Below are 26,643 nucleotides of genomic sequence, written 5' to 3'. Positions count from 1 at the left end.
GCAATTAAATAACCTTATCTGCCTGATTGCAGTTTTTTTAAATGCACTCAGCTGTCGCTGTTCCATTACCGCCATCATCTTCCATAATAAATATAGTAGGGACATTACATTGTGAGCTTTTTTAAAGAACAGCTAGTGACATGACTATGGACTTTGTGCAGCGCTGTGTAATATGATGGTGCTTTATAAATACTGGGTAATAATATTATTTATTATTTCTATCTGCCATTGTTTGACTATATTAGGATATGGGCAGCACGTTGGCTCAGGCGTTAGCACTCCGGCCTTTGCAGCGCTAGGTCCAAGGATCAAATCCCAGCCAAGGCACTATCTGTATGGAGTTTGCAGGATCTGAAGTGTATTAGCGTCAGTGGGCTTTTTATAGCTGGATAGTTAGACAATTACAAGCTTCGGGTCAGGCAGAGATGGGGCTTAATTTTGGTTTGAGGGAACCTCCAAGCCCTGTGAATGGCATCGGCCGTGAATTTAGGGGACCGCACATGGATATGATGGCCATATTGAAGATTATTGAGGGTACTTGACTGGCTCCCTAAAACAGAATTACTGTATAGCTGAAAGGTAAGACTGTGACCATACAGGTCCTTTATTGCAGAAGGGACAGGCGATGTCCCTTTTGCAATTAAATAACCTTATCTGCCTGATTGCAGTTTTTTTAAATGCACTCAGCTGTCGCTGTTCCATTACCGCCATCATCTTCCAATGTCCCTTTTGCAATTAAATAACCTTATCTGCCTGATTGCAGTTTTTTTAAATGCACTCAGCTGTCGCTGTTCCATTACCGCCATCATCTTCCATTCCACGTGTCCTGATCTTCATTCTTGATTGTCTGGGCTGGGATGATGTATCTCTGAGATGAGTGCAGGGGAATGTGCAGCTCAGTGTATTCTATTAAAAGAAGACAGCAGACAGGCAGGTATGATGTTTTATTGCAGAAGGGACATCACCTGTCTCATTCTGCAACAAAGGCCTGTCTGATCACCTATTTTCAAAGTAGAACTTTACAGGGAGTAAAGGAAATTCGACATACTGATGACTCCTAGATACGAACGGGTTTCCCTGCTTGTCCATGTGCAGGACGGAGGCTTGAGGGAGAGCGGTTCGCATGACTTGCAGAAGAAGTCTTTTGCTGTTCTGCAAGCTCTTGTAACTCTTTAATGACCAAGACAAATTCCGCAGTTGTTTCTTTTTGCATATCAAAACACAGCTTGCTCCAGAAGTTGAATGTCTAGGCTCCATAAAGTTTTTTCTTTGAGGATTTTATACAGTAACTGACACCACTTTGCTCAATATTATGTTGAGATAAACATCTGTCCTAATTGCATTTGTTAAAATAATGTACCTGTTCCGACTTACATACAAATTCAGCTTAACTACAAACCTACAGTCCCTGTCTTTTATATAACCTGGGGACTACCTGTAGTTCTATATTAAAGTATCTGCATCTTAGCACCATTGTAATCTGGGGCTCTTTTTAGACCAGGTCAAAGCTCTTTTCAGTCAGTGATTGGCAAAATTGTATAAAATGCAAACTAAGGCTGCATACACATGTGCAATAATTGTCATTGGAAAGGATCCTTCACGATGCAAAGGACTGCACGATGCATGAACAAGCACTGTACATACTGCGCCGTTCTGCTCTATTGAGATGGGAGGGAAGAGAACGAGCAGCACCCCACTGTGCTCTTTTTCATTGACTTATATTGGGATCATTCACTATTGGTTTTATACAGTAACTGACACCACTTTGCTCAATATTATGTTGAGACAAACATCTGTCCTAATTGCATTTGTTAAAATAATGTACCTGTTCCGACTTACATACAAATTCAACTTAAGAACAAACCTACAGTCCCTGTCTTTTATATAACCTGGGGACTACCTGTAGTTCTATATTAAAGTATCTGCATCTTAGCACTATTGTAATCTGGGGCTCTTTTTATACCAGGTCAAAGCTCTTTTCAGTCAGTGATTGGCAAAATTGTAAAAAATGCAAACTAAGGCTGCATACACACGTGCAATAATTGTCATGGGAAAGGATCCTTCACGATGCAAAAGACTGCACGATGCATGAACATGCACTGTACATACTGTGCCGTTCTGCTCTATTGAGATGGGAGGGAAGAGAACGAGCAGCACCCCACTGTGCTCTTTTTCATTGACTTATATTGGGATCATTCACTATTGGTCGTTTATGGATCTCTCAGGACGGATTCATAAATGACATCAGGCAACTGTTGTACGCTTGTCAGATTTTCGGAGGAACCCGACTGTTCATATCGGGGGAGAATCATCTGACGTGTTCATAGCCTTAAACTTGTACAATGTAGATCACATTTTATCATTTCGTTTATTGTGTGGTTTCAGGTGCTGTCGTTGTGTGAATGGGAAGACAGATCGCAGAGATATCCTGGAGCGACCGACCTTCATCCTCGCTGTTCTCTTACTGTGGAATTTTGGATTGCTCATTGTGGATCGTATCTTTTCATTAAGCTGCCATAGTTTTTGAACACACAACCAGTGTTCAACACAGAAATATTGTTAGCTGAAAAGTGCCGGGTGGTGCGCCTGGCTAAAAGGGACTGGGAAGATCACTGCACAACCCTTTGTCACATACATGAAAGATTATTATTTCATAAAGTTACTACTCAGCCTCCTACAACAAAAATCATATTGACAGCTCCTTGCTATAGTAGAGGGATTACACTCATTTTTCTCCATGGTCCATGTTTGCATTCTAGCAGTGCAGCCTCCACCTGGCTCTTATTCATTCCACACTACTGGGAATGGGTGAACTGTCATCCTATCCTCTAAACTCTTCATCCCTGATAAGTTCACTAGTAAAGGGGTTGGAGGATGATATACCAGCCAGGGAACACAGAGTGTCACAGAGACTTTAAGCCTTTAATTAAGCCATGGAGAGCTGACTATAATAGTCTTCCTCTTACAATGAACTTCATTATATCTACTAGACCCCTATTCGGACATATTTCTGTAAGTTACAGGTCTACAATTTAAAAAAAAAAATTCATGAAAACCTGTAACGCTTTTGGTACAGAAATCTAGACATCAGTGTAACGCTCAGGTGGTTAATGAAGATGAACCCCAGTAAAAACAGAATTTGCTGGCATATAATATAAACCATATCATTTATTGAAATAAACAGTCTATCCTAAAACATTTCTAACAGTTCCTGATTCAGAATTTTGTTTTTCTTTCGGATAGAACTTCTATTATTAGCTTTCCGATTCCAGTCCTCAAGGGCCATGATAAGCACACACTTAAAGATAAGATGTTTATTTCAATAAATTATATAAAAAGAACATTTTAATGTTGTGGTTATTAAAATATACCAGTAAAATCCCAATATAAGTGTATTACCCCCCTGGCGTTCTAATTTTGTCCGTATTTTTATGCAAAAAGTGGTACATTGTTTTGCATGGAAATTTATTTTACATTGTAGGCCTATATTTCTTAGGGATAACTCACCAAAATATGTCCAATATTTAATAAATATATTCAATTTAATAATAAACTTTAATTAAAAAAACACAAAAATCTTTTTAAACAAGGGTGCAAAAAAATACTGAAACCTGTAATATAACTGTACAGTAGCATATATATATAAATAAATAATGAAATTATATATATATTATACAATGATTACTTTGTATTAGATTCAATACAGTTATTTTGTATTGAATCCAATACAATATAATTTGAATTTCCCGCTGCGGCTCCCACACGCACCAACGCATGCACGGGCGCCGATGGGACCAGGTAAGTGGTTTTTATTCTTGTTTTTAGCTACCCAAAGTGTGGCACGGGGTTACCGCTTTTTGCATGTTTTTTTTACCCCAAGCCACACTTGGGAATACCACTAGGGTTGTTAATATTTGGATTTGTAAAAGTTAAAGTGGACCTAAACTCAACATTTTTACTTTACTTAGATAAATAAACAACCCTTCTAAATAAAGAAAAAATGTTCTTATTGTTTTTTTTTTTTAAGTGCAGCACATCACATAGGCTACGTCTTCTAATCTCACACCTGCGCAGTGCGAGATCGTGGGACGTAGCAAGAAGAAGACGGAGTAGAAGATAGAAGATGGCGGCGCTGGGCACTTCCTCCTCACCGGCACAAAGAGGAGTTCCTGGACAGCGTGGGACCAAGTCATGGAAGGACCAGCGCCATCGAGGGATCTGAGGGATGTGTCATTTTTGTATTTTTAGTTTAGTTCCTCTTTAAGGAATGAGGCATAATTTGGGCAGTAAATTGGATTTAGGTTTTATCCAAGTAAAAACATGTATTAATGTTGTGTTCCTTGTAATTCATGTTCTGTGCCGTAATCCAGCATGAAACGTTTCCTTTGTGCAGAAGTTTCTTGTAATGCAGACCAATCACTACCGCTCTCTCACAAGTGCAGGGTGAGACTGGTCTTGCATATACTCCCCCTGCCACTTACAGATTTCTGCAGGCGGTCTGTAGTGGGTGAGCCTGCTGGTGTCTCTTACAGGTTATGTACAACTTTGTGATGATGTCAAAGCTGCTTTTACAAAGTTTTATCTTTGTTTTTCAAGGGGTTTGATGCTCACAAAGTGAATTTATATATTTTTTGACCATTAGGTTTTATGTGAATTAAAGTTGTTATTTTAAAACGTCAGCTTCAAGCAATGAATAATGATGTTTCCTATGTAGTTCAGATGAATTTCCTGAGTTCCAAATCAGACATCCACTTCCAGTATAATGGTTTCCTCTCGGGTATCATGCTTCTCTCTGTGGCACGCTTATTTCAGGTAAATGCAGGTGTGTGTAGTCACTGTGGGTTCAAAATTAGACTTACCATATCCCCTGCTCCAGCCAAATTCTTCTTCTCCATGTGATTAGTCCCTTAAAAGAAACTTTGCCGGTACCCTAAAATGAAACTAGCATTTACTCTTTGCACTGTGTGGCAAATCCCATTGTAAAGGTAGTTTACTTATTTACCCAAAATTCAGCTTTAGGGGCTTTCTAAATAATTTTTTTTCTATCAGATGGAACTTCTGTTATTAGCTATCCATTTCCAGTCCTCGAGGGCCACGAGCTACATACACTTAAAGTGGAAGTTGTACTTTGAAAAGTTGTCAGGTGTATATTGCAGGCAAAGGCTTCTGCAAAAACTGTTCTTACTGACCTGATCACCACTCGGCTGTCAGATTTCACTGAGCTGCCCATGCACAGCTTACAATTTGTTGTCTGGGAATCTCAGCTTCCTCCTATGCGTGCCAGTAATGAATGAACTTACCTGCATGGTAGTTACATCATCCCGGCCCAGCCAAGGAAATGTTCAGGAAGAGAAGAAAGAAGAAGATAGCGGTGCCTTCAGCAGAATGAGGACAGGTGAGTATAGCGGGTTTCGTTCCATTTAGTAAGGTGTGGTATACAATCAGAAAATGACCATATAATCTATATGTGGACCTTGGGGACTGAATTTGGACCTCCTCATATTTCCTGTAATAGAAAGAACATTGCTATCAGGAAAAGAAAGGTTGGGGGCTTCCAAGCAGCTCCGGTGTTCAACCCAGGTATTTTTTGGGGTGGGAATAAATTGTAGGTGGGTGGTAGCTCCTGTATGTACTGTGACCCAACTCTTTAGTAACCACCCAAAAACAGCCGGGTAGTTTCAGAAAGGTGCCGGGTGGTGCGCTCTGCTAAAAGGGGCTGGGGAGAACACTGAGCTCTAGTGGCAATAGACTATTGATAGAATTCAAGCTAAAAAAAAGGCCCTAGTAAAGTTTGAATTTTAGATCAGCATTTTGAAGCAGGACTACTATTTTTTAGACTGACCCTTTGATCTTTCCACAGAAGAGGCACCTGGAGAGCGCCTTCCTTTTTGCCGTGCTGCTGAACTTCAAACACATCTATTTGTACATCGCCCCGGCCTATGGCATCTATCTGTTAAGATCGTACTGCTTCACTGCCAATAACCCAGGTCAGTGTCTGAATAGTAATGCTGGTATGAAAACCAAGCAATGCATTTTTTTGAGCATTGACTGATGCAGTCTGTGCAGACAGTGCTTTAACTGTCCTTTGTTTTTAGAACCTGGGTCTACTTTAAATCCTAACAAATCGAAGTGAAAATGTCACCAAACTTCTCCCCTTATCCGGCAGCATATAACCCCCGTGTGTAGCTATCCAAAACCCTCAAGACTTCTGCAGGGCTCTGCTATTTGAATGTGACTCTATGCTATATAGAATGTTCTTTGGTTTCTCTGGACAGCTACATAAAAGTTTATGTGAAGAGAAGAAAGGTGGAGGAGATGGGCCAGCACAGAGAGAAGTTTTTATTTAAAGTGGGAAAAACTTAATGTATTGCCATGATATATCGAATTTCATGTTTTATTCTTTATTATGGCCCAAACATACACTTTAACAAAAGGTCGATGCATGAGTAAGAAATGTTTTACTGTTTTTTTTTTTTTCCTCTCTCTCCATTCACTCTCCACAGCACCATGCAGGGGTTTTTCCCTCTCCAACACTTTGTCCCTTCAGCACCATCAAGCAGGGGTTCTTTCCCTCCCCCCCAAAGGTCCTTTTAAACCCCCCTCCCCAACCCAGGTCCCTTTAGAACCACACCGGGGCTCTTTCCTCCCCCCTCCCCAAAAGTCAGTTTACCCTTACCCATCCCCCCCCCCCCGCCACAGATGGGCTCTTCCCTCTCCAGGGTCCCTTTATCCTAAATCCCCCGCTCACTTTTCCCCTTCTTAACTAGGTCCCTTCAGAACCACACAGGGACTCCCCCCTCTCCCGACACACCCCAGGGAGCACAGTATAGCCGCTGCTCCCATTCGTACACCTTCCTGTCTCCTTCCTGTCTTTATAACTTATTTTGCTCCTGATGCCGGTGTGTTTTATTCTGCAGATGGATCCCTGAAATGGAGAAGTTTCAGCATTTTACGCCTCCTCTCCTTGGCCGTCATTGTGCTGTTTGTGTTTGCAGTTTCCTTCGGACCTTTTGTGTACATGGTATGAATAGCTTTTCAAGCCCCTGATATGTAAAATAAACAATTGCCAAACTGTGGGCATTTAGGTATTTATAGAAGTAAGCAATATTAAAAGCAAGGCCTCTCAGACCTTTGTAGTTGCAAGCAGTATGGAACAATTTATCCCTAACCCCCCTAACTGTAATCTGGGTGGATTTTACTTGCAAAAAGCGGTAATCCTTAGTCACACTCAAGATCCCTTTAAAATAAAAAAAAAAAACACTTACCTTGCTTCGTCTTCGTTGCTGTCCCCTGGCGTCCTGCTGGTCCCCGCAGGTCCTGGGGACACGTCGTCCTCCACCTCCGATCGCCAGCCGCGAAGTGCAGAGACGAGATCTATGGGATTTCCTGGTGACCTCGGTACATGCGTTGGTGCGGGCAGGATCGGCGGGAAATTCAAATGATTTTGTAATGGTTACACAACAAAATAGCTGTATTGAGTCGAATACAAAGAAATATTCATATATATATATATATATATATATATATATATATATATATATATGTGTGTGTGTGCTACCATACAGTTACATTACACATTTAAATATTTTTTTTATTTTTTTTAACAGATTTTTATGTTTTGTTAAAGTTTATTATTAAAATTTTTAAATATCAGTGAGTTATGCCTAAGAATTACAGCCTACAATAAAAAATAAATTTCCATGCAAAAAAGTGTACCGCTTTTTGCATGGAAATGTTGAGGGAATTAGACTGCTAGGGAGGTTAAAGCATTGAACCATTGATGTCAATGAACTTTGCTGATGAATAACCTCACAGTACATACTGCTACAGAGGAGAATTAGACCTGTTGAAATAATTTGTACAGCAGAACCCCGACCAAGAGCCACTCGGGTGTTCTGTATGCAGATATACCGACCAGGAACATGCTGACAAGTGCAGAAAGCAGGATATTGCGCTTCTTAGTCCATTTAGGTTCTTACACAGGCCTGGCCATTACTTCATTTCTTACCTGTAGATGAACAAACAGGGACAGCCTGATCTCAGTTCTGAGTCTTAGTAAAAATAAAGATAGTTGGCAGCCTAGGTATTGACACATTACAACATTACTCACAATGCTTACAGATCCAGGGAGCTTTGCCTGCCTGTTGAGCATAAAAAATTAATGTATTGTGCACAATCTGGACACAGGTTCGTTTTTAAATAAAATGAAGGCTAGAAATACTCATATTTTCTACAGAAGGTCACTTTACTAATTTCCCAGGCATTGATCACATGATCTAATCTGAGATAATTTGACTATATCATAGGCTTTTGTCTATTAAAATAGCTAATGTGGGACCCCAAAGGGGAGGCTTTTTTTAACCAAGGTGAATATAACTTTATTTCGGTTACCTTTTATGACTCTCATTAGTAAGCTTTATATATATTTATATATAGTTAAAAAAATATATGTGGATTCTTGTACCTTGCAAAAGATTTGTGATTCCCACACTCCGTGCAGCCGGCCTACTTATTGGACAGAGAAGATGATCCCGATTCAATGTATAGTGAGCAGGCTAAAGATAGTGAGATGATAAAAGAAGCTGCAAAGCCGAACAAGAAAATCTAATGGTTCCGTAATGCTAGACGGGTGCAATATGGGTTGTTGTGTCAATACCAAGACTGGGTGAACAGAAATACAAATTCTTTAGAATATAGTTACATAGGTTGAAAAAAGACATAAGTCCATCAAGTTCAATCACTATGGAAATAAACATACCTCGGATATAAAACCCGATGGGCATAGTTGGTCCAGAGGAAGGCTGGAAAAGAAAAACCCTGGTACAATTACTTCAAAACCTTAATCCCCAGTTATTTTCTGTGCTTCTAGAAATCATTCAGCTTTTTCTTCAAGCAATCTATGAAAGTAAAATAATTTACATATGTGGAGCACCGCTTTTTATATCTTAGTCTCATAAGGTGTACATAGCAATGGAGAAAGTCTTTTTGTACAGTAGGTCAACCAAGTTACAGGCAGCCATAACCCAACACCCAGACTGCACAAAGCGTAATGGGGTTTTATTTTGGCCCAGAAAGTCTGTTTTTACATAGTAAGATAAGAGTATGTTTAAGTAACTTGTACAACTGTTTTTTTAAGGGCCAACTTCCCCAAGTCTTATCTCGCCTTTTCCCCTTCAAGAGAGGTCTCTGCCATGCTTACTGGGCTCCAAATTTCTGGGCGTTATACAATGCAGCGGATAAAGCGCTTTCCATTATCGGTAAAGTTTTCAATTATTCTACATTTTAAGCAATATTCATATCCAGCTTATACAGTGATCTGTGCTCACTCATCTGTAATGACGTCACTAAATACTGGCATACCCAGGAAGTGAAATCGCCGATTACTGTCATGCTCAATGCATATCCATGTTACTAGAGTGCGCACTTCACTCTCCAGGGGGACTTAAGGGCCATTGTACCCCAGGAAGCAAGTGCACGGTCCCGCAGGCTTAGGCTTTGGTCTTCCCTGGTCTTCAGGGGCGCTTAAGGGCCGGGGTACCCCAGGCTGGAAGCAAACGGTCCCGCAGGCTTAACCTCTGGACATAGACACAGTACTCATAGAGGTCAGTCCTCAGTAATCACGCTAGCAGTGAAATTTGCACTCTAGTACAAACAGCTGACTCTCCAGTATTCATAGAACAAATCAATACATTAGATAGCAGAGAAAGCTGGGTTTTGTCAGCAGTTGTATTGTTTATATTTTATATATCAAGAGGATATGAAGACAGTAATCAAAGATAGCACATCTCAGCACATTACATTCAACATAGGTAGCCCATTCCTATTTGAATTATCATGGGGATGGTGTCTGTTATCTATACATAGTAAGTTATTTCCATGAAGAATAACGTCTTAAGCCTAACATGTTTTGCCGGTAGGGGATATACTGAGAGCAATACATAATTTTGGTTGAAAATTGTTTTCAAGTGAAATTTCCTCCAAAGAATTTAAGAGACAGGTGTTCACAATATCCTCTAGGCTCCAAAGCATGATAGCAAGTGTAGGCGTGCTATCATGAAAATGATGTGCAGGCAGTGGGAGGTTTATTCATAGAACAAAGAAGATTTGCACTCCAATACACACAGATTTCTCCCCAGTATACATGTCAGTCCAGAACACACAGCTCTCCCTTCCATATCCCCTATTTATGTCTTCAGTGAAATCTACACTATAGAACACCCACCTCACTCTTTTATCAATGCCACAAATCTTTCTTTCTTACATGAACACATCACTTGCACCCTAATATCCATGGCACTCCAGTAATATGTTCTTTCCAGTACACATGCTTTATTATATTTTTGGGTCCTGCACTCACGTAATATCTTATTCAGCAGACATGCATTATTGCCATTTTGCAAAGAACTTGTAACCTTTGACTAAATGACATTTATTTTGCTAAATTACTTTTTTTTAAATGTTTTTTGTTGCATCTCAGTGCTGATTTTTTCCTGCAGCCACTTGCTAATATGCACTCCAATGAGGGCTGCATGGCAGAGCAGGTTTGGTGATGGTGGGTTGTGTCTTCAGTATGTGTAGCCATTTGTCTATTAGAAGACAGGGTGACAATACATGAACACATTTGTGAGTATTGTCACACAGTGCCTGAACAAAGACTCTATGGCAGGGTCACCATGTGTTATATACATTTTATTTACAGTTAGATATTGAACTTTTTTTTTATTTGAACCTATATTAAAGTGATAAAGAATAAATATGAATTTAGTAACAAGATACTCTTGTTCTGATGTCTAACCAAAACTGAGATGAAGTTCCATTATAAAACATTCAACTCTTCAAAATATTTTGTGATCAGGCGTCAAGATGCATCTGCTGGACCCAGCCGCCATTCGTACCGGATCAATGACGGGCGGGTTGGTACAGGAATTTGAACACAGCATTCTTCCATCAGTCACTCCGCTGGCCACATTGATCTGCACCCTTCTCTCCATACTGGTAAGAAACAGAGAGATGGTTATAGGGCTCTTCCCGCTGTCTACGTACTGTTATCTCAGGCCCTATACAAGGAGGTGTATACATGAGGTCAGTCAAGCTAACTAAAAGCATCAGAACCTCCAGAGTCACCTCGAATCAGTGTCTGGATTATTAGGAACTTTGATATCACAGGCTGTGTACTTGTTCAGAGTTATTGACTGGAAATGTTGATGTCCAAAATAGAAAAACATTGCCCCAGATATTTTTATTGCTTTATACACCAACCAGTAACCTGCTGTAATAATATCATCATCACCACACAGGGAGAATCTCCAAACTCCATGCAGATAGTGTCCTGGCCGAGATTCGTACCTGGGACCCAGCGCTGCAAAGGCCAGAGTGAGCCACTGTCCTGTGGGTTGTCCAACAAGCTGACATTTGTGTAATAGTTGTTTACAAACTTTAGCCGCATTGTGCATTATATTGTAGTTGTTGGAGTTATACTTCTTGTTATCTATGTACTGCATATATTCTGCTGTCTTCCAGCCATCGGTCTTCTACCTGTGGATGAGACCCCAAGGACCCTCCGGTTTTCTTCGCTGTCTGATCCTGTGCGCCCTCGGGTCATTTATGTTTGGCTGGCATGTACATGAGAAGGCCATTCTCCTGGCTATACTTCCATTAAGGTGAGTTATCACTGTGTCACCATCACTGTGTTGATGGTACATTTGAAATTCAGGGTAGGACAGCAAATGATGGGCAGGGGAGGGAGTGCAGCTAAAATCACTTCATTTTTATTATCCAGTATTTGTACAGTGCTGCGTAATATGTTGGTGCTATATATAGTCCATAGTCATGTCACTAGCTGTCACTAGCTGTCCCTCAGTGGGGCTTACAATCTAATGTCCCTACCATAGTAATATGTCATTAACACAGTCTAAGAACAATTTTTGAGGGAAAGCCAATTACCTCCCTGGCACTCTGAATAATAAGTATTTTTAAATGTCAAAACATTAAATTTAAAAATACTTATTTTATACGCTTGCACTGCCCGGCCTGGCCAGCATCTGTGTCCCCTGTTCACACGCCAGGGACGCAGATGCCGGACGTCATCGCTAGAGGAATCAGATGGCGGACTTCGCTGGAGGACACCGTGGGCATCGCTGGAGCATGCCACAGGAACGTGGGGACCAGGTAAGGCTTAAAAACTCCCTGGCAATTCCACCTTGAGTGTGGCTCAGGGTTACAGGTTTTGGTACATTCCGAGCCACACTCGGGATTACCACTAGGTAGGTTAACCTAACTGCATGTTTTTGGGATATGGGAGGAAACCCGGACACAGGGAGAACATACAAACTCCATGCAGATAGTGTGAACCTGGGACCCAGCGCTGCAAAGACCAAGGTGCTAATCATTGAGCCATCGTGCTGCCACTCTAGTATATTACCCAGTAACCTCACAATTTGAGCTCTAATAACTTTAGAGCAAAGTTTTGTAAAAGTAGCAGTGAAATCAGTACTGGGCTCTACATAGTCTGGGCAATCACAAATCTCTGGAAGAGACCAAATGGGCCCACCCAGTGCTAACTGTTTACAAACAAAGTCTATGAGGGCAGATATATCCGCATCCAACATTTGTTCCTTCCTTTTACTGGAGAGTTGTATTGGAGTTTACTTAGGTTCTTTCATTTTACTGTTGGCACGTGCTGTGCAAAAATCATTTAAATACTTTCATCATTTAGTGTTCCCGATATAAGGTTGGTAGATTTTTATCAACAGAGATGAACCTTTGCGTCCTTCTCAGTTTACATTCTGATTGTTGAATATATTTAGGGTCTACCCCCCATGGAGAGCATGGGCCTGCCTTGTTGGATAAAAAAAAGAATGGACTGTTATGAAAGGCCCATTTATAATAAAGAAGAGCTTGTTCTATCTGTAACATGTGAGGCCAGCAGGATTCTTTAATGGGGAGAATTCAAATGGAAAACAACGATTATTATTTGTGTAGATTGCTAACATTGGGTTGGGAATGGTGGAGATTCATTGTTATTGGTCTTAACGAGAGAAATGAAAAGCCAGCTGGTGATTGACTTTGCTAATAACCCTTTACTATGAAATTATACAAAGTCTCTGTTTTTTGTTGCAGCATACTAGCGGTCAGCAATGCAAAGGATGCTGGGATATATGTGATTCTGGCCACAGCTGGTCACTTCTCGCTCTTCCCTCTGCTCTTCACTGCACAAGGTAAAACTATTTTCTATATTAATAAGATTAGGGCTGTGCTAACACACAAGGTGCAGCTTTTGGCAAACTACAAAAAATAGAATTATGTAAAGACTTTCAAGGCAAATAAATCGTAGATTTTCCTTACATAACGTAAGAAAACAGTAAAAAAAAAATGGGAAGTAGTGAGGGTTTAGGTGACAGAAGAAGACGGGTAGGTGAGGGTGAAGCGTTGGGTTTTAAGGCCTTTTTTTAATGAGTAGAAAGAAGAAGCAAGCCGAATAGGATGAGGAGACCATTCCAGAGAGATGGGGCAGCTCTGGAAAAGTCTCGGAGCCGTGTGTGTGATGAGGTTATGAGTGAGGAAGTCATTAGTAGATCATTGGAGGAGCGAAGAGAGCGGCTAGGGGGGGATTTTGCACCTTTTCTCCACCTTTACATACAGTATGTATTTCAGCTGTACTTGAATGCCTGGATTTCTTACAGTCACATCCTATTCTTGTCTGGTATGTTATTTGTACACAGATGCTGCAAACTTCAACCCCCAAACCAAGTTTTTATAGCTTTATGGACTTGCAGGGATAATGTTGAGGATTTTTCCCTCGATTTCTATTCAATTACATGAATTATGAAGCACCCTGACTATGGTTCTGGATCAGGAGCTCTGATTTACAACACGCAAATTCTTCAGTTATCACCAAGCACTGCAGGGTTTGAGAAATATTCCAATGCCATTATTTATGTTTAACCCTAAACTCATAATTAAATGAGGTGCCACCTATAGATTTTTGTTGTTTTTCAGACACACATGGCTTGTCACGTTTGATATTTATTTATATAAGCTCATCTTATATATTTGATAGAAATAAAACAATTTTAGTGAATTACCTAAAAATAAGTGTGGTCAGCAGCAAATATTGATGGATGACATACTCCTATTTTCATTGTCTATAGATTGATTGAGTGATAATTTGGTGATCTGATTGCATTTTGATTGCAAAGAATCTTGCAGGGTCCTTGAAGTATTACCACATTGTATTGCAGGGAGAGGGAGTACCAATGTTTTATTAGATCTTGTTGTAGTGATGAGCTGCAGGGATTTTATTTCCAATCATTCAGAATGTCTCACCAATGTCTTTCAGAGCTGCCAATCAAGATCTTGCTGATGGCGATGTTTTCCGTGTTCAGCGTTGGCTCATTGAAGGCATTGTTCAGGTAATCCACTGACATTGTGTTACGTTTATTTCCTAGTTTTAGTTGGGTAACCTCAGAATATAATTGGCACAGTTGGGTACGTTTGTGGGACATTTCCAGTCCTTTTCTACCTTATTTACCAACAGCCTGCTTATATCACACCTGGCAGAGCAGGAAACATTTGTTTTTATTTCAGTCTGTTATCATTCCAGGCACTGTCTGAGCATCAAGATAGAGAGGTGAGGCTTGTGTATTAGGGATATTGAAGAGGACAGCCATTCATTGGAGAATATCAAAAATAAGGATTAGCAGATATAGACACACGTAATATGGGATATCGGAGATGAGGGTTATACTCTGGGGAGAGGGGGATATCAGGGATGAGGCTCATACACTGGGGGGAAATATCGAAGATGGGGCTCATACACGGGGGGTGGATATTAGGGGTGAAGCTGATGAGGCTCCTAAACTGGGGGGGATATTAGAGATAAGGCTCATACACTGGGGGGGGATATAGGGGATGAGGCTCCTACACTGGGGGGATATCAAGGATAAGGCTTTGTATGTGTGCATAAACAAAACAATACTATGATATTATATGAATACTATAAAATTTTGATAATTACAGAGCTGCATTACTCTTTTTTTGATATATGTTTAGCTTTTACTGCAATGGCTTTTTTTCATGTTGCAGGAAAAATGGCCGGCTTCTGGGCTGCATGGAGACGTTATACCTATTGGGTTTGGTACCGCTTGAACTACTGTGTGAGATCATTTACCCTTTAACTTCCTGGCAGCAGCAACTACCATTCGTTCCTCTGATGCTGACCTCCGTATACTGTGCGCTGGGTGTGGGATACTCCTGGGTCAGACTGTATGCTTCCATCGTCACAGATTCTTCCACTACTCACAAGAAAAGTCAGTGAAGATTTCTGTGTTCCATGCAGCAAAGTAACAGGTTCATTTACTGCCCTCTCTTCCTCCCCAGCAGCTTAGACTCTTTCTTCACCCCTCCTGCACTCTGTTCAGCTGTCAGGAACAAGGAAAGGAAGCCATGTGAAAGCTCTGAGCAGTACTGAGCCAATCACCATGCACCAACACGGTCACATGCTTCTTTATACTAACTGTGAGTATTCTATGCTCCTGACGGCAGAATAGAACCAAAAGTAAGGGAAAGCCGAATATTGGCTGCAGGAATGATTGCATTAAAGCAAACTTGTGTGGCCAAGCAAGGTCTGCTTTAGATACGACACAGGCGGGTCAAAAACATTAAAAAAAAAGGACATTGTAAAGAAACTTATTTTTATACGATGTACAGAAGATGCATTTTTTTTCTACATAAAGATGTCATTTACTCTCATTCTGGGCTGACGTATTTTATTTCAGGAGTTTTGGTGCTGCAAGCCGGCTGATTGGTATGACAGCAGTGCAAGCTTCTTTCCCTTTAATTTTGTGATGACAGTTATAAAGTAATAATGATTGGTTGCCAGAGAACAATTCCTAAAGTGTAATTAACCCCAAAGAAAAGCTGCATTTGTTTTCTTTTTCTGATATTTCCATAAAAGCCATACATGATGGGAACCTTTTTTTGTTAATAAGTTGTGTATATATCGACCTATCGATCAGCCTGAACATTAAAACCACTGACAGGGAAAGTGATGGTAATAATATTATTATTATCATTAAATAGGATTTCTATAGCTCCAACATATTACACAGCGCTGTACATTAAATAGGGGATGCAAATGACAGACAGATACAGACAGTGACACAGGAGGAGGAGAGGACCCTGTCCCTGAAGAGCTTACAATCTAAGAGGTGGAGAAAGTAGCACACAATAGGAGGGGTGAGGGAACTTGTCCTGAGTAACTGCCAACTCATGGGGGCAATAAGTAGCACGTCTACACAATGGGACGCAGTATGATATACATACAATAGTCACTCCACACACAAACCCTTCTCATGTTTATATGCCACCTTCCTTTCTTCACATGCAACACCCTCTGAACCCCGGGGAGATTCTGATAATGACAGCCACATAACTGAAAACAAAGATAGGTTTGTGCTAAAACTTTGCAAATTGAGCCAATTATTATGTATTAGAAGAGGGAGACTCAGGAGGAACAATGCAAACGGGGGACCTGCCAGCTGTAAGCACACAAGCTGAACCTACTAAAATGATAGGATTATTTACATTTCATGTTGCTGCAGTAATCAGTAGAGTAGATTATAGAAGGTTGAATGGGATAGATATACAGATTTAGATGCTACATACCCACCATGAGCACCATCTGCTGAATATATACATACCTGACCCATAAGGCATGCCACTATGTATAAGTAGTACCGCCCTCCTTACAGTTTAGGTGACATTTTCTGCAGGTATGTAAATATCAAACTGCCTTCATTAGTGAGTGTCAGCCTGGAGGTGTGCACATTCCTATGCTAACCATCTACCTGTACTACTGATTGTCAATATCTGACCTTTCAGGTCTTCAGGGACCCCTGCTTAATTTACTATATCCACAGCTCACAGTACATTAGTGTGGTGGTCAGTGGGAATAATTCCTCTTACATTGCTGACCATTGGGAAGAATGTCACCCTACAGATAGCCAAAAAGATCATTGGTGTCTGAACTAGGAGGCTCAAACTGCTCATTGCTGGAGGAACCCTGGTTGAGAAACCCTGAAATAGATGCTGCTGAATATCCTCCAGCCAGGAAAAGTGGCGGCTTTGTCTGATTTGCTGCAGCTTCTAATATACGTGGTATAAGTTTAGTACAAAGACATAGTTTACTCCATGGTGACTCATCTTTCCTACCTCTGTGTTATTCTAGCAACACCGCAGCTGATTTTACATTCTCTCCTGCTGCAGCTTGGTTCATCCTCCATGTCTATGGATGGAATTACACTGCACAGTACATCCAAAGAACCGCAGGACCCAGGCATACAGCACTGCTAGAAGTGTTCAATGCCAAAGAGACTTATGGAGGCTGGAATAAAATTGAAGGTAGGTAGGTGCATGAGCTATTGAAGGGACTCAATTGTAGGAAACTGACTGATTCTTTCTATTTTATGGCATAAGTGAGTCCCCACGTAGTGGTGGTGACCTAGGATATAACTAAAATTGCCATTGTCTGGCCAGTCTTTGTTTTTCCTTAATCCTCTGCAAAGGGTGACAATACTAACAAATGAGACAATCCGCTTCTATTGTGCTGCAGTTATGACAATCGATGATAGAAGAGAGCAGGGATGGTTAAGGACAAAAGTGGCCCTGTGCAAATATGATGCAGGGACCCCATCCACTGATGTGGAGTCCATGGCTCGAAGGGGTCAGAGCTGTTTGGGTGGCACAAGAAAGACCTACACAACATCAGACCATGGCCAAGCTTTCCATGGAAGGATGTATTTTCATGGATTTCAGTGACATTTTATTTTGCATCAGAACACACCGATCCATCACAGGGATGAAAAAGTGCATCCAGTTCTTTTTTGTTTTAACAGAACCAAAAACCATGGACGGACTCCGATGCACGCTTCCTCTTATCCACAAGTTGGTGGCCTTGCAGCAGCGGCAGATATGTTTTCTTTTTGCAACCCCAGAGGCACAAATTGGATTTCCTCTAAAAAACAGAAAACCTTTTTCACTTTGGATCCATTAGAAATGGTAATTTAAAAAAAAAATTACATGTGTACATTATTGGCATGTGCCAGAATAAATTAACTCCTGTGTGCATGTGCAAGAATTAAGTCATCCCAAGGCCAGCCTGGCAAGAGTTTGCAGACTGCATTACTAGGAGGTAAATATAGGTAGACTTTAGTGCTGTCTTATGTGTGTCATGTCTGTTTAGAATAGTAAAGTGAATAGCAAAAATGTATCAAAAAAGCCATTAAGTTTGTGCAATTAGCAGTTTGTACACTAGATGGCGCTGTGACACAAATACTCTAATTGGTGAAATGTCTGACACCATTGGTCAGTGTTCCAGCAATACTGGTGTCATGCCTGCCCAGGTTCAGGATAACAAAGACAGCTCTGGAGCTTACAAGTGAGGGCTGGCAGCTCCCATAATTTTATTCCCAGAGTAGCTAAATATGTGCAGTGCTGCTGGATATTTGCGATTAGCCACAAACACAATAGCCATAGTTGTACCTGCTAACACACAGGATGGTACGTTGGAGCAGGAACCAGCCCAGGTCACTCATATAGCAGGGGGTCCCTTCTCCCCTAAACCTTAGTACTTACTACTAATTGGCGGGGTCCATAGTTTGCTCAATAAAGCGGGGGAGCAGTTATTTAGTAAAGTTTCTGCAATGGTGGTGATCGCAAGATGTCTCCTGCAGCTTTTCCCCAGCCTCTGACTTATTTGCAACATGTTCTTTGTCTGCTGGAATGTGTGTTCCCAGCAAATTTCTCCAATGTGTCCTCAGTCCCCCCTGCAATGTGATCTCAGCCTGCGACTGACACTATTTGCTGCCACGTCTTCAGCCTTCCAGGATTCCCCACCCCACCATTGTCTCTCACAACCCATTTACAAACCCACTATCTCTAGTAAGGCGTTCAAAGTCCTCCGCTGTCTCTTGTAACGTGTCCACAGCCTGCCACACCGTCTCCAGCAAAATCTTCATAGGCCACTATGGTCTCCCATATTGAGCTCGCTACTATCGCCTGCAACATGCCCACAGACTACCTTGTTCCCACGCAGTGCATCCACAGTCTGCCACTGTCCCTTGTAAGGATCCACAGCTTGTTCCTTGTCTCCTGCAACATTTCTATCCTGCCAGGGACCCAGGACGTGTAACCAGCCCGCTATGGTCTCTGCAATGTGTTCACAGCTTCCCACCATTCCCCTCAATGTGACCACATCCCACTGGCTTCTGCAACATACCGTACTACCACTCTCAGGCAAGTTGTCTTGCCGTCACCTTTGATTCTGCCCTCTCCTTCACTCCCTACATTCAGAACATTTCCAGGTCCGGTCACTTTTGCAACATCTCCAAAATCTGCCCCTACCTGTCCCCTGAGACCACCAAACTCCTTGTGCACGCTCTTATCTCCCGTCTGGACTACTGTAACCTCCTCCTCTCTGGTATTCCACTAACCCGACTCTCTCCTCTACAATCTATTATGAATGCTGCAGCCAGACTCATCCATCCTTCCCTCTGCTCCTCCTCCGCTGCATCTCTTTGTAGTTCTCTCCATTGGCTTCCATTTCACCTTGGAGTCAAATTCACCTCCTGTGCTTTGCCTTCAAATCCCCCCACAGTTATTGTCCCACTTACCTTTCTGACCCGATAGAAACATCCTCCCCCAGCCGCTCTCTCCGCTCCTCCAATGACCTACTAATGACTTCCTCACTCATAACCTCATCACACGCACGGCTCCAAGACTTCTCTAGAGCTGCCCTAAATCTCTGGAATGGTCTTCCTCATCCTATTCGGCTTGCTCCTACTTTCTGCTCATTTAAAAGAGCACTCAAAGCCTAACGCTTCAACCTCACCTACCCGTCTTCTTCTGTCTCCTAAACCCTCACTACTTCCCACCATTCCATATCTATTGTGTGATACTTCCCCCACCTCCTAGATTGTAAGCTCTTTTGGGCAGGGTCCTCTCCTCCTCCTGTGTCACTGTCTGTATCTGTCTGTCATTTGCAACCCCTATTTATTGTACAGCGCTGTGTAATATGAAGGCACTATATAAATATTGTTTAACTAATAAATATCTCTCTCCTGCAAAATGTCCACAGCTTTACACCTCTTCCCACAATGTGCCATGGTCTCCAGCAAAGCAGCAATAAAAGATCCATCCAGTGCAGAATTGGAGAACAATGTCATTTAATTTACTCAGCAATCAAAGCTCCAGATCATAAAAAATACATTTAATAAGTCGCTGACAAAATGTAGTGTTTATCACATATAAAACAGTTCACAGTCCGCTGCCAGTCCAAAAAGGCAGCCTCGTGTTTTGTGCTTCCAGAGCAGCTTCCGGTGTCCTGCAGCCTGAACACACAACGAGGAGGCTGAATAATAATAGTCCCAAAGCAAAAAATCCAGACCAACAACCAATCCAAACAGTCCATGGCTCAGCGGCTGTTCTTTATGGCTTCCTTCGCTGCCAGGATTAGAGGTGTGAGGCTGGACAGAGGTTTGGCCACCTTCAGAAACGGGTGCTGCAGAAAAAGAAGATTTACATCAGAGCAATCATGTGATAAAATCTAACTGAAGCATATAAAGACCAAAAGACCTTCACCAAGATCATAAATTAGGACTGCTGTTCATTGCTATGGGTTACTAGATTGTAAGCTCTTCGGGGCAGGGTCCTCTCCTCCTCCTATATCACTGTCTGTATTAGTCTGTCATTTGCAATCCCTATTTAATGTACAGCGCTGTGTAATATGTTGGCGCTATATAAACCCTGTTTAATAATAATAATAATATGGAGGAGAGCACAGTGGGGTGCTGCTCGCTCGCCTCCCCAAAACAGAACAGCGCTATTCGTTTCTTCATCAATTTCTCCTATTGTGTGAGACTTACCCCACCTCCTAGATTGTAAGCTCTTCTGGGCAGGGTCCTCCCCTCCTCCTGTGTCACTGTCTCATTTGCAACCCCTATTTAATGTACAGCGCTACATATTATGCTGGCGCTATATAAATACTGTTTATTATTATTAATATGGAATGGAATTGATCAGGAAATATTGCAACATTCACTAAAGATCATTTCCAGTGACAAACTTCTTGATGCTCATCAGACTTCTGTATGTGGCTTTGGATTTCTGTGCACTTCCTGTCTCTAGATACTCCGCAGGAAGTGAAAATTTCTCAAGGGAAATCGAATTTAGGACAGCTTCCAATGGCACATTTCTCCTACACTTAAGCTGCGTACACACTTGCAATTTTTGTCGTTGGAAAGGATCTTTCACGATCCTTTCCAACGACAAGGGAGTGCACGATGCATGAACAGTGGTGTACATACAGCACCGTTCATGCTCTATGGAGAGGGGAGGGGGAGAGCGACGGAGCGGCACCCTGCTGCGCGCTCTCCCCTTCCCTTTCATTAGGATCGGCTGTCGTCCATCGTCCGTGGATCCGGCAGGTCGGTCGTCCGGATGATGGACAACACCGACTGTACACACGGCAGATTTTCGCCCGATAATTGGCCGATGCCGATTATCGGGCGATAAAAATCTGCCGTGTGTACGTAGCTTTAGTGTTCATGTACAATGGCTGCCAGGACATATTCTGAGGTTTGGCATCCCCAAACGGAATGGTAACAATAAAATCCTAAGAAAGGGTCAAACCCCTCACCATGCAAACGGTAATACTGGGAAATTTACAGGTGGGACAAGGAAAGGACAAACCTTCAAACCTCAAAAAGTAGCCATGTAGGGTGCAGGGATTTATTAACAAATACTGCAGGGATGGCTCAGAACTAAAGGAAAATATTGGAACAAAAGCATTTTCCTCTGAGCTGCACATTCGCTTTGAAAAAAGAACTTTTTTGTGCAAATGCAAACCGCAAATTTAAACCTGTGCATGCCTATCTGTCCTTGGGAATCTAAAATATATATAACCTTTATTTTATATCATTTTCCCAAGCTGTGCATTCAGCCATCTGTTCTCTTCTCCATAACAAATCTGACTGCCAACCATTTACCTGGCTCCTGCATGCCAATACAGCATTGCAATACAGCCAGGACTAATATTGCTGAGCAGAGGGTTCTGGGAATTCTGGCCCGGATGCAGCATGCAGAGCTCAGAACGGCGCTCTCATTGAAAACAAGAAATCTATTTATGAAGAATGAGCTCAGAATTTGTTTTCAGCGCTGCCAGGCACGTGGGGGGGCAGAAGATGTTCTGCAGGAGAGGCCACCTGCTCCATACAATATGGAGAGAATGAAAGATGGCAACGCGGACCGAGCCAACCCGTCCCATACAGAAGAGATATACTGCAATCTACAGCAGATGAGGGTCACTCTCCATCCACACCCAACCTGATATATCCTCCATGTCTGTGTGGGCTCCTTGCATGAACTCTGCAAACCACACCTAGTAACTTGTGACAATGACTGTACAATCTCTGGATCTTCATAGAATCTGATTGGTTATTTTAGGTAAATTCTTAGTATTCCCTGGTGCAGTTGAGAAAGTTTTACATGATCAGGATAGATCACTACCAATCAATGCCAATTCATGGCCACCTATGGGTTTCCTTTTATTTGACCTCCTGCTTTTACCATCCCATTTCCCTCCATAGAACAGAGAGAGATCCGTACCGCTATTGTTCCAAAACGGTCACCTGCAAACGATCACTAGTGACTGTTCTGGGTGAAAAGTATAGGAGGATTCTCACACTGAGCCGTTCTCTCTATGAACTAAACAGAGAGTGAATAATTGCGCCATGTGGGAAAAAGCAAAAGAAAGTTTGCTCTAAACTTAGAAAAGAGTTCATTTCCTCTTTAACCTCCCTAGAGGTAACCCCGAGTGTGACTCGGGGTAGAAAAAAGTTGCTAAAAGTGGTAACCCCGAGTCACACTCGGGGTATGTAAATCTATGAGAAGGTAATAGTAAATAGAGCGCTTACCTAATCTGCCGGGGTTCCGCGCCGTCCAGCGCCACAATCTCCATCTTCTATCCTCTTCCTGCTTCTGCATCTTCCATGCTTCTGCATCCGATGAGTCACTGGGGAGTTCCCGGTGACGTTGGTGCATGTGTACGTTGCCGGTGGGGCGGGAAATTCAAAATCCATTTCTATTGCATTCAATACAAAATAACTGTATTGAATGCAATACATTGGATTTATAGGTGTAAAAGCAGTACATTGTTTTCAAGAACATTTATTTTACAGTATATATAATAGTATGAGTATAATGTGAATTTTTTTTTTTTTTAATTTAAAAAAAAATGTATTTGTTCAATTTATTGTTTTTACATGATTTTGTGTTTCAAACTTTATTATACTCATACTATTATAATATACCGTTTCATGAAAAACAATGTACTGCTTTTAGACATATAAAACCTGAAAGAAATGAACCGCTAGGGTGGTTATTATAAACACGAGCTGACTCTATCCCGTCACAATTAGGACGGTAAGGCGGCCATATTGGCGATGAGGTGACCGTACCTGAAGCAGGTCCTTGGCAGAGCCCCTCTTCTCCACATCCATCTCCAGGCAGCGGTTCAGGAAATCCCGGAACGTTGTGGACAACTTCTCTGGGTTCTGCAGCTCTGGGGTTCCATTGGTTGCAATGAGATACAAAGCCTGCAGAAAAGAGACAATAAATGTGTATAAAGAGCTATTCCAGGAGCTATGAGGCAGTAAGGAACTCCAAGTATCTTTGCAATGACCAGGATTAGCTGTGGCCTCCCTGGAGGACTGCCGCAATATGCGTGCCATGTGTAAATATTTCACCTCCAGGTATTTATTTCCTGTTACAATGTTGCCGTCTGAAGAAACCTACGATATGTGCTTGTCACACACAAAGCAGTCATTTACAGTACTTTCACCTACCTGCAGCAAAACATAGCAGTACACAGCAAATATAGAGATATTATCAGCCAACAATATGGTGCATTGAGGATTGGAAACACAGGTACCGAGCCATTGCCATCCTTGTTTAATACACCAGCACAGGTCCACTTTAAACTGGGATTTCCCCACTAGAGTTGGGGTGATAGTTACGTCGTGGGTTATATATGGGGTGACAGTGTAAAATGTAAAAAGTGGCAGTAAGATAATTGGAATGATAATATCACTTATTATGTTGAATAAATATGGTAATGTGCCATGATTTAGAGAATTGGACATTTTGTGAGAAACAGATGATTCTCAAAAAGAAAAGTTTTTGTCCGTAGACTATTGCTTATCACCTATTGGTTAAAAAGAAGTGTTTGCTTGGTGCCGTGTTATCCTTTGGTGCTGCTCTACATGGGCTCCATAATTGCACTGATAATAGAAGGAACTCCAATCTGTTATGCTTCAGTAGAAAGCTGGCCTTGTAAGTGAAATGCCTCTGGCATTCTTGCAAAAATTTCCTCGAACTTCCGATGGGTTAATTAACCTCTAGTGCTGGGGATCACAGTGGAACTGCAGATGAACTCTCAATGGAGAAACGTCATTGAGAGTTCACCTGCAGTCACAGCTAATTGGAGGCACTCACGTGCCTCCTCCAATCAGCTGTGACCGCAAAGTTCCCACAGTCACTGGGCTGTACTTATCTAAAGGTTTTAAATGGGGAGACTAGTCCCCATTTAACCTCTAGTGCCGGGGATTGCACACTGAGCTGATCAATGAATGCAGCTGGCGCCGCATTCATTGATCAGCACAGCCCGCAATCTTTTTTTTTTTTTTTTTTTTTTTAATTCGATTTTCTTTGTAGAATGTACACCGGCCATTCTCAGCGAGAACGACCGAATTCACTGCAAGAAAACTTTTAAAAAACTTGCTAATCCCTACTATAGATTTCTTTGCTAAAATTATACGTAAGTACACTTACATAAATTTTAGGGTCAATATGTGTTTATTAAATTTCGCATGGATTATTTACTTAGATTTTATTGTAAAAAACTTTGTAGGTCTCACGGTTGTTTCCTGAGGAAGCGATGATATATCTGTGAAACGCGCCAAAAAATACCCACTGAGAACCATCCAGCCATTACAAGGTGGTTGAGTGGTGACTGCTTCTTTGACCATATAATTGTAATTTTTTGATTTGATACTTTAATAAAGGTCCATGTTGTTTTATTATATACACACACATATATATATATATATATATATATATATATATATATATATATATATTTATAGCCTAAAAAGTCCCTTATACACAATTGTGTTTTTTTTTCTGGAGTTATACTCTGGGATGTAGCATGAACAATAAGGAAGTTGAAAAAGCTACAAAGAAGCAGCTACTAACCCTGAGCGGATTCTCGTTCAGATAAGGCGGCTCTCCTTCAATCATCTCTATGGCCATGATGCCCAGAGACCAGATGTCCACCTTAGGGCCGTAAGCTTTGCGCGTGACCACTTCCGGAGCCATCCAGTATGGCGTGCCGACCATTGTACTGCGTTTACTTTGCTCTGGAGTGATCTGAGCACAGAAGCCAAAATCAGCTAAAATGAGAGAAAGCACAAGAAAAGGTTAAATGCTATAATTCAAAGTTTTACATTGTATTTATATTATCGGTAACTGAATGGGTGTTCTGAATGGGTCAAAGTGACCTTTTTCTTGCCAATCTTGGCTCCATGGAGAAACTCGTGAGACATAAAACGACCTACAACTCATAACCTCATCACACACACGGCTTGGAATGGTCTTCCTTATCCTATTCAGCTTTGTGCTAGCTTAAAAGAGCACTCATAACCCAACGCTTTAACCTCACCTACCCGGCTTTTTCTGTCTCTTAAACCCTCACTACTTCCCACCATTCCATATCCTCCTCCTATTGTGTGATACTTCCCCCACCTCCTAGATTGTAAGCTCTTCAGGGCAGGGTCCTCTCCTCCTCCCGTATCACTGTCTGTATCTGTCTTGTCATTTGCAACCCTATTTAATGTACAGCACTGCGTGATATGTTGGCGATATATAAATCCTGTTTATTATTATTAATAATAATATTAATAATAATAATCTGAAAACACAGAATGAAGTATACCTGTAATAAGAGAACTATACAGGAAATATGGAAGCTATATGGACTCCTCCTGGAAATATTACTCCGCTAGCTGCCAGGTTGATCCGCACTGATCTGTAACATGCATGCGGCCAGGGAAGGGCTTGTGTCATGGAATTAGAAAGGAACAAAGCCATCTTATGAGTATTTGACAGCCAGCCTATGATTTTTCATTTCCTAGCTTTCATTTAAAGTAACCGGAGAGTTTTTTTTTTCTGTGATTGGTGCATTTGCTTTACTCTTTTGACCAGGTGTTCACTAACGTTTCCTGTATACCATACATGCAGTCACTGACCGTCTCCTATATACCGTACCTTCAGTCACTGACCGTCTCCTATATCCCTTACATGCAGTCGCTGACCGTCTCCCATATACCGTACATTCAGTCGCTGACCGTCTCCCATATACCGTACCTTCAGTCGCTGACCGTCTCCTATATACCGTACATTCGGTCGCTGACCGTCTCACATTTACCAAACGTGCAGTCACTGACCGTCTCCCATATACCGTACCTTCAGTCGCTGACCGTCTCCTATATACCGTACATTCGGTCGCTGACTGTCTCCTATATACCGTAC

The 26,643-nt window shown here is 41.6% G+C and overlaps 2 protein-coding genes across 2 annotated transcripts in view; one reads left to right on the top strand and one right to left on the bottom strand.

The window, feature by feature from the left end:
- Window positions 1-2,378: 2,378 nt before the first annotated feature.
- Window positions 2,379-15,750, top strand: ALG8 (ALG8 alpha-1,3-glucosyltransferase). The gene is made up of 10 exons (XM_072401399.1): window positions 2,379-2,495; window positions 4,745-4,812; window positions 5,861-5,987; window positions 6,918-7,021; window positions 9,137-9,257; window positions 10,856-10,995; window positions 11,521-11,660; window positions 13,120-13,217; window positions 14,339-14,411; window positions 15,085-15,750. The coding sequence occupies exons 2-10, from the start codon at window positions 4,783-4,785 to the stop codon at window positions 15,314-15,316; spliced, it is 1,065 nt and encodes a 354-aa protein (XP_072257500.1). The 5' UTR covers window positions 2,379-2,495; window positions 4,745-4,782; the 3' UTR covers window positions 15,317-15,750.
- A 4,455-nt stretch (window positions 15,751-20,205) lies between these two features.
- PAK1 (p21 (RAC1) activated kinase 1) overlaps window positions 20,206-26,643 on the bottom strand; it is a 41,854-nt gene continuing 35,416 nt past the window's right edge. Inside the window, exons 13-15 of the mRNA XM_072401386.1 lie at window positions 25,309-25,505; window positions 23,514-23,651; window positions 20,206-20,557 (exon numbers count right to left, since the gene is read on the bottom strand). Coding sequence (XP_072257487.1) covers window positions 20,471-20,557; window positions 23,514-23,651; window positions 25,309-25,505 — 422 coding nt within the window. The 3' untranslated portion in view covers window positions 20,206-20,470. The remainder of the gene's footprint in view (window positions 20,558-23,513; window positions 23,652-25,308; window positions 25,506-26,643) is intronic.

This window comes from Pyxicephalus adspersus, chromosome 1, assembly GCF_032062135.1.
Source record: "Pyxicephalus adspersus chromosome 1, UCB_Pads_2.0, whole genome shotgun sequence".
Taxonomy (NCBI): domain Eukaryota; kingdom Metazoa; phylum Chordata; class Amphibia; order Anura; family Pyxicephalidae; genus Pyxicephalus; species Pyxicephalus adspersus.
The sequence above is the reverse complement of the archived record's forward strand: the minus strand, read 5'-3'. Positions and strand labels throughout refer to the sequence as shown.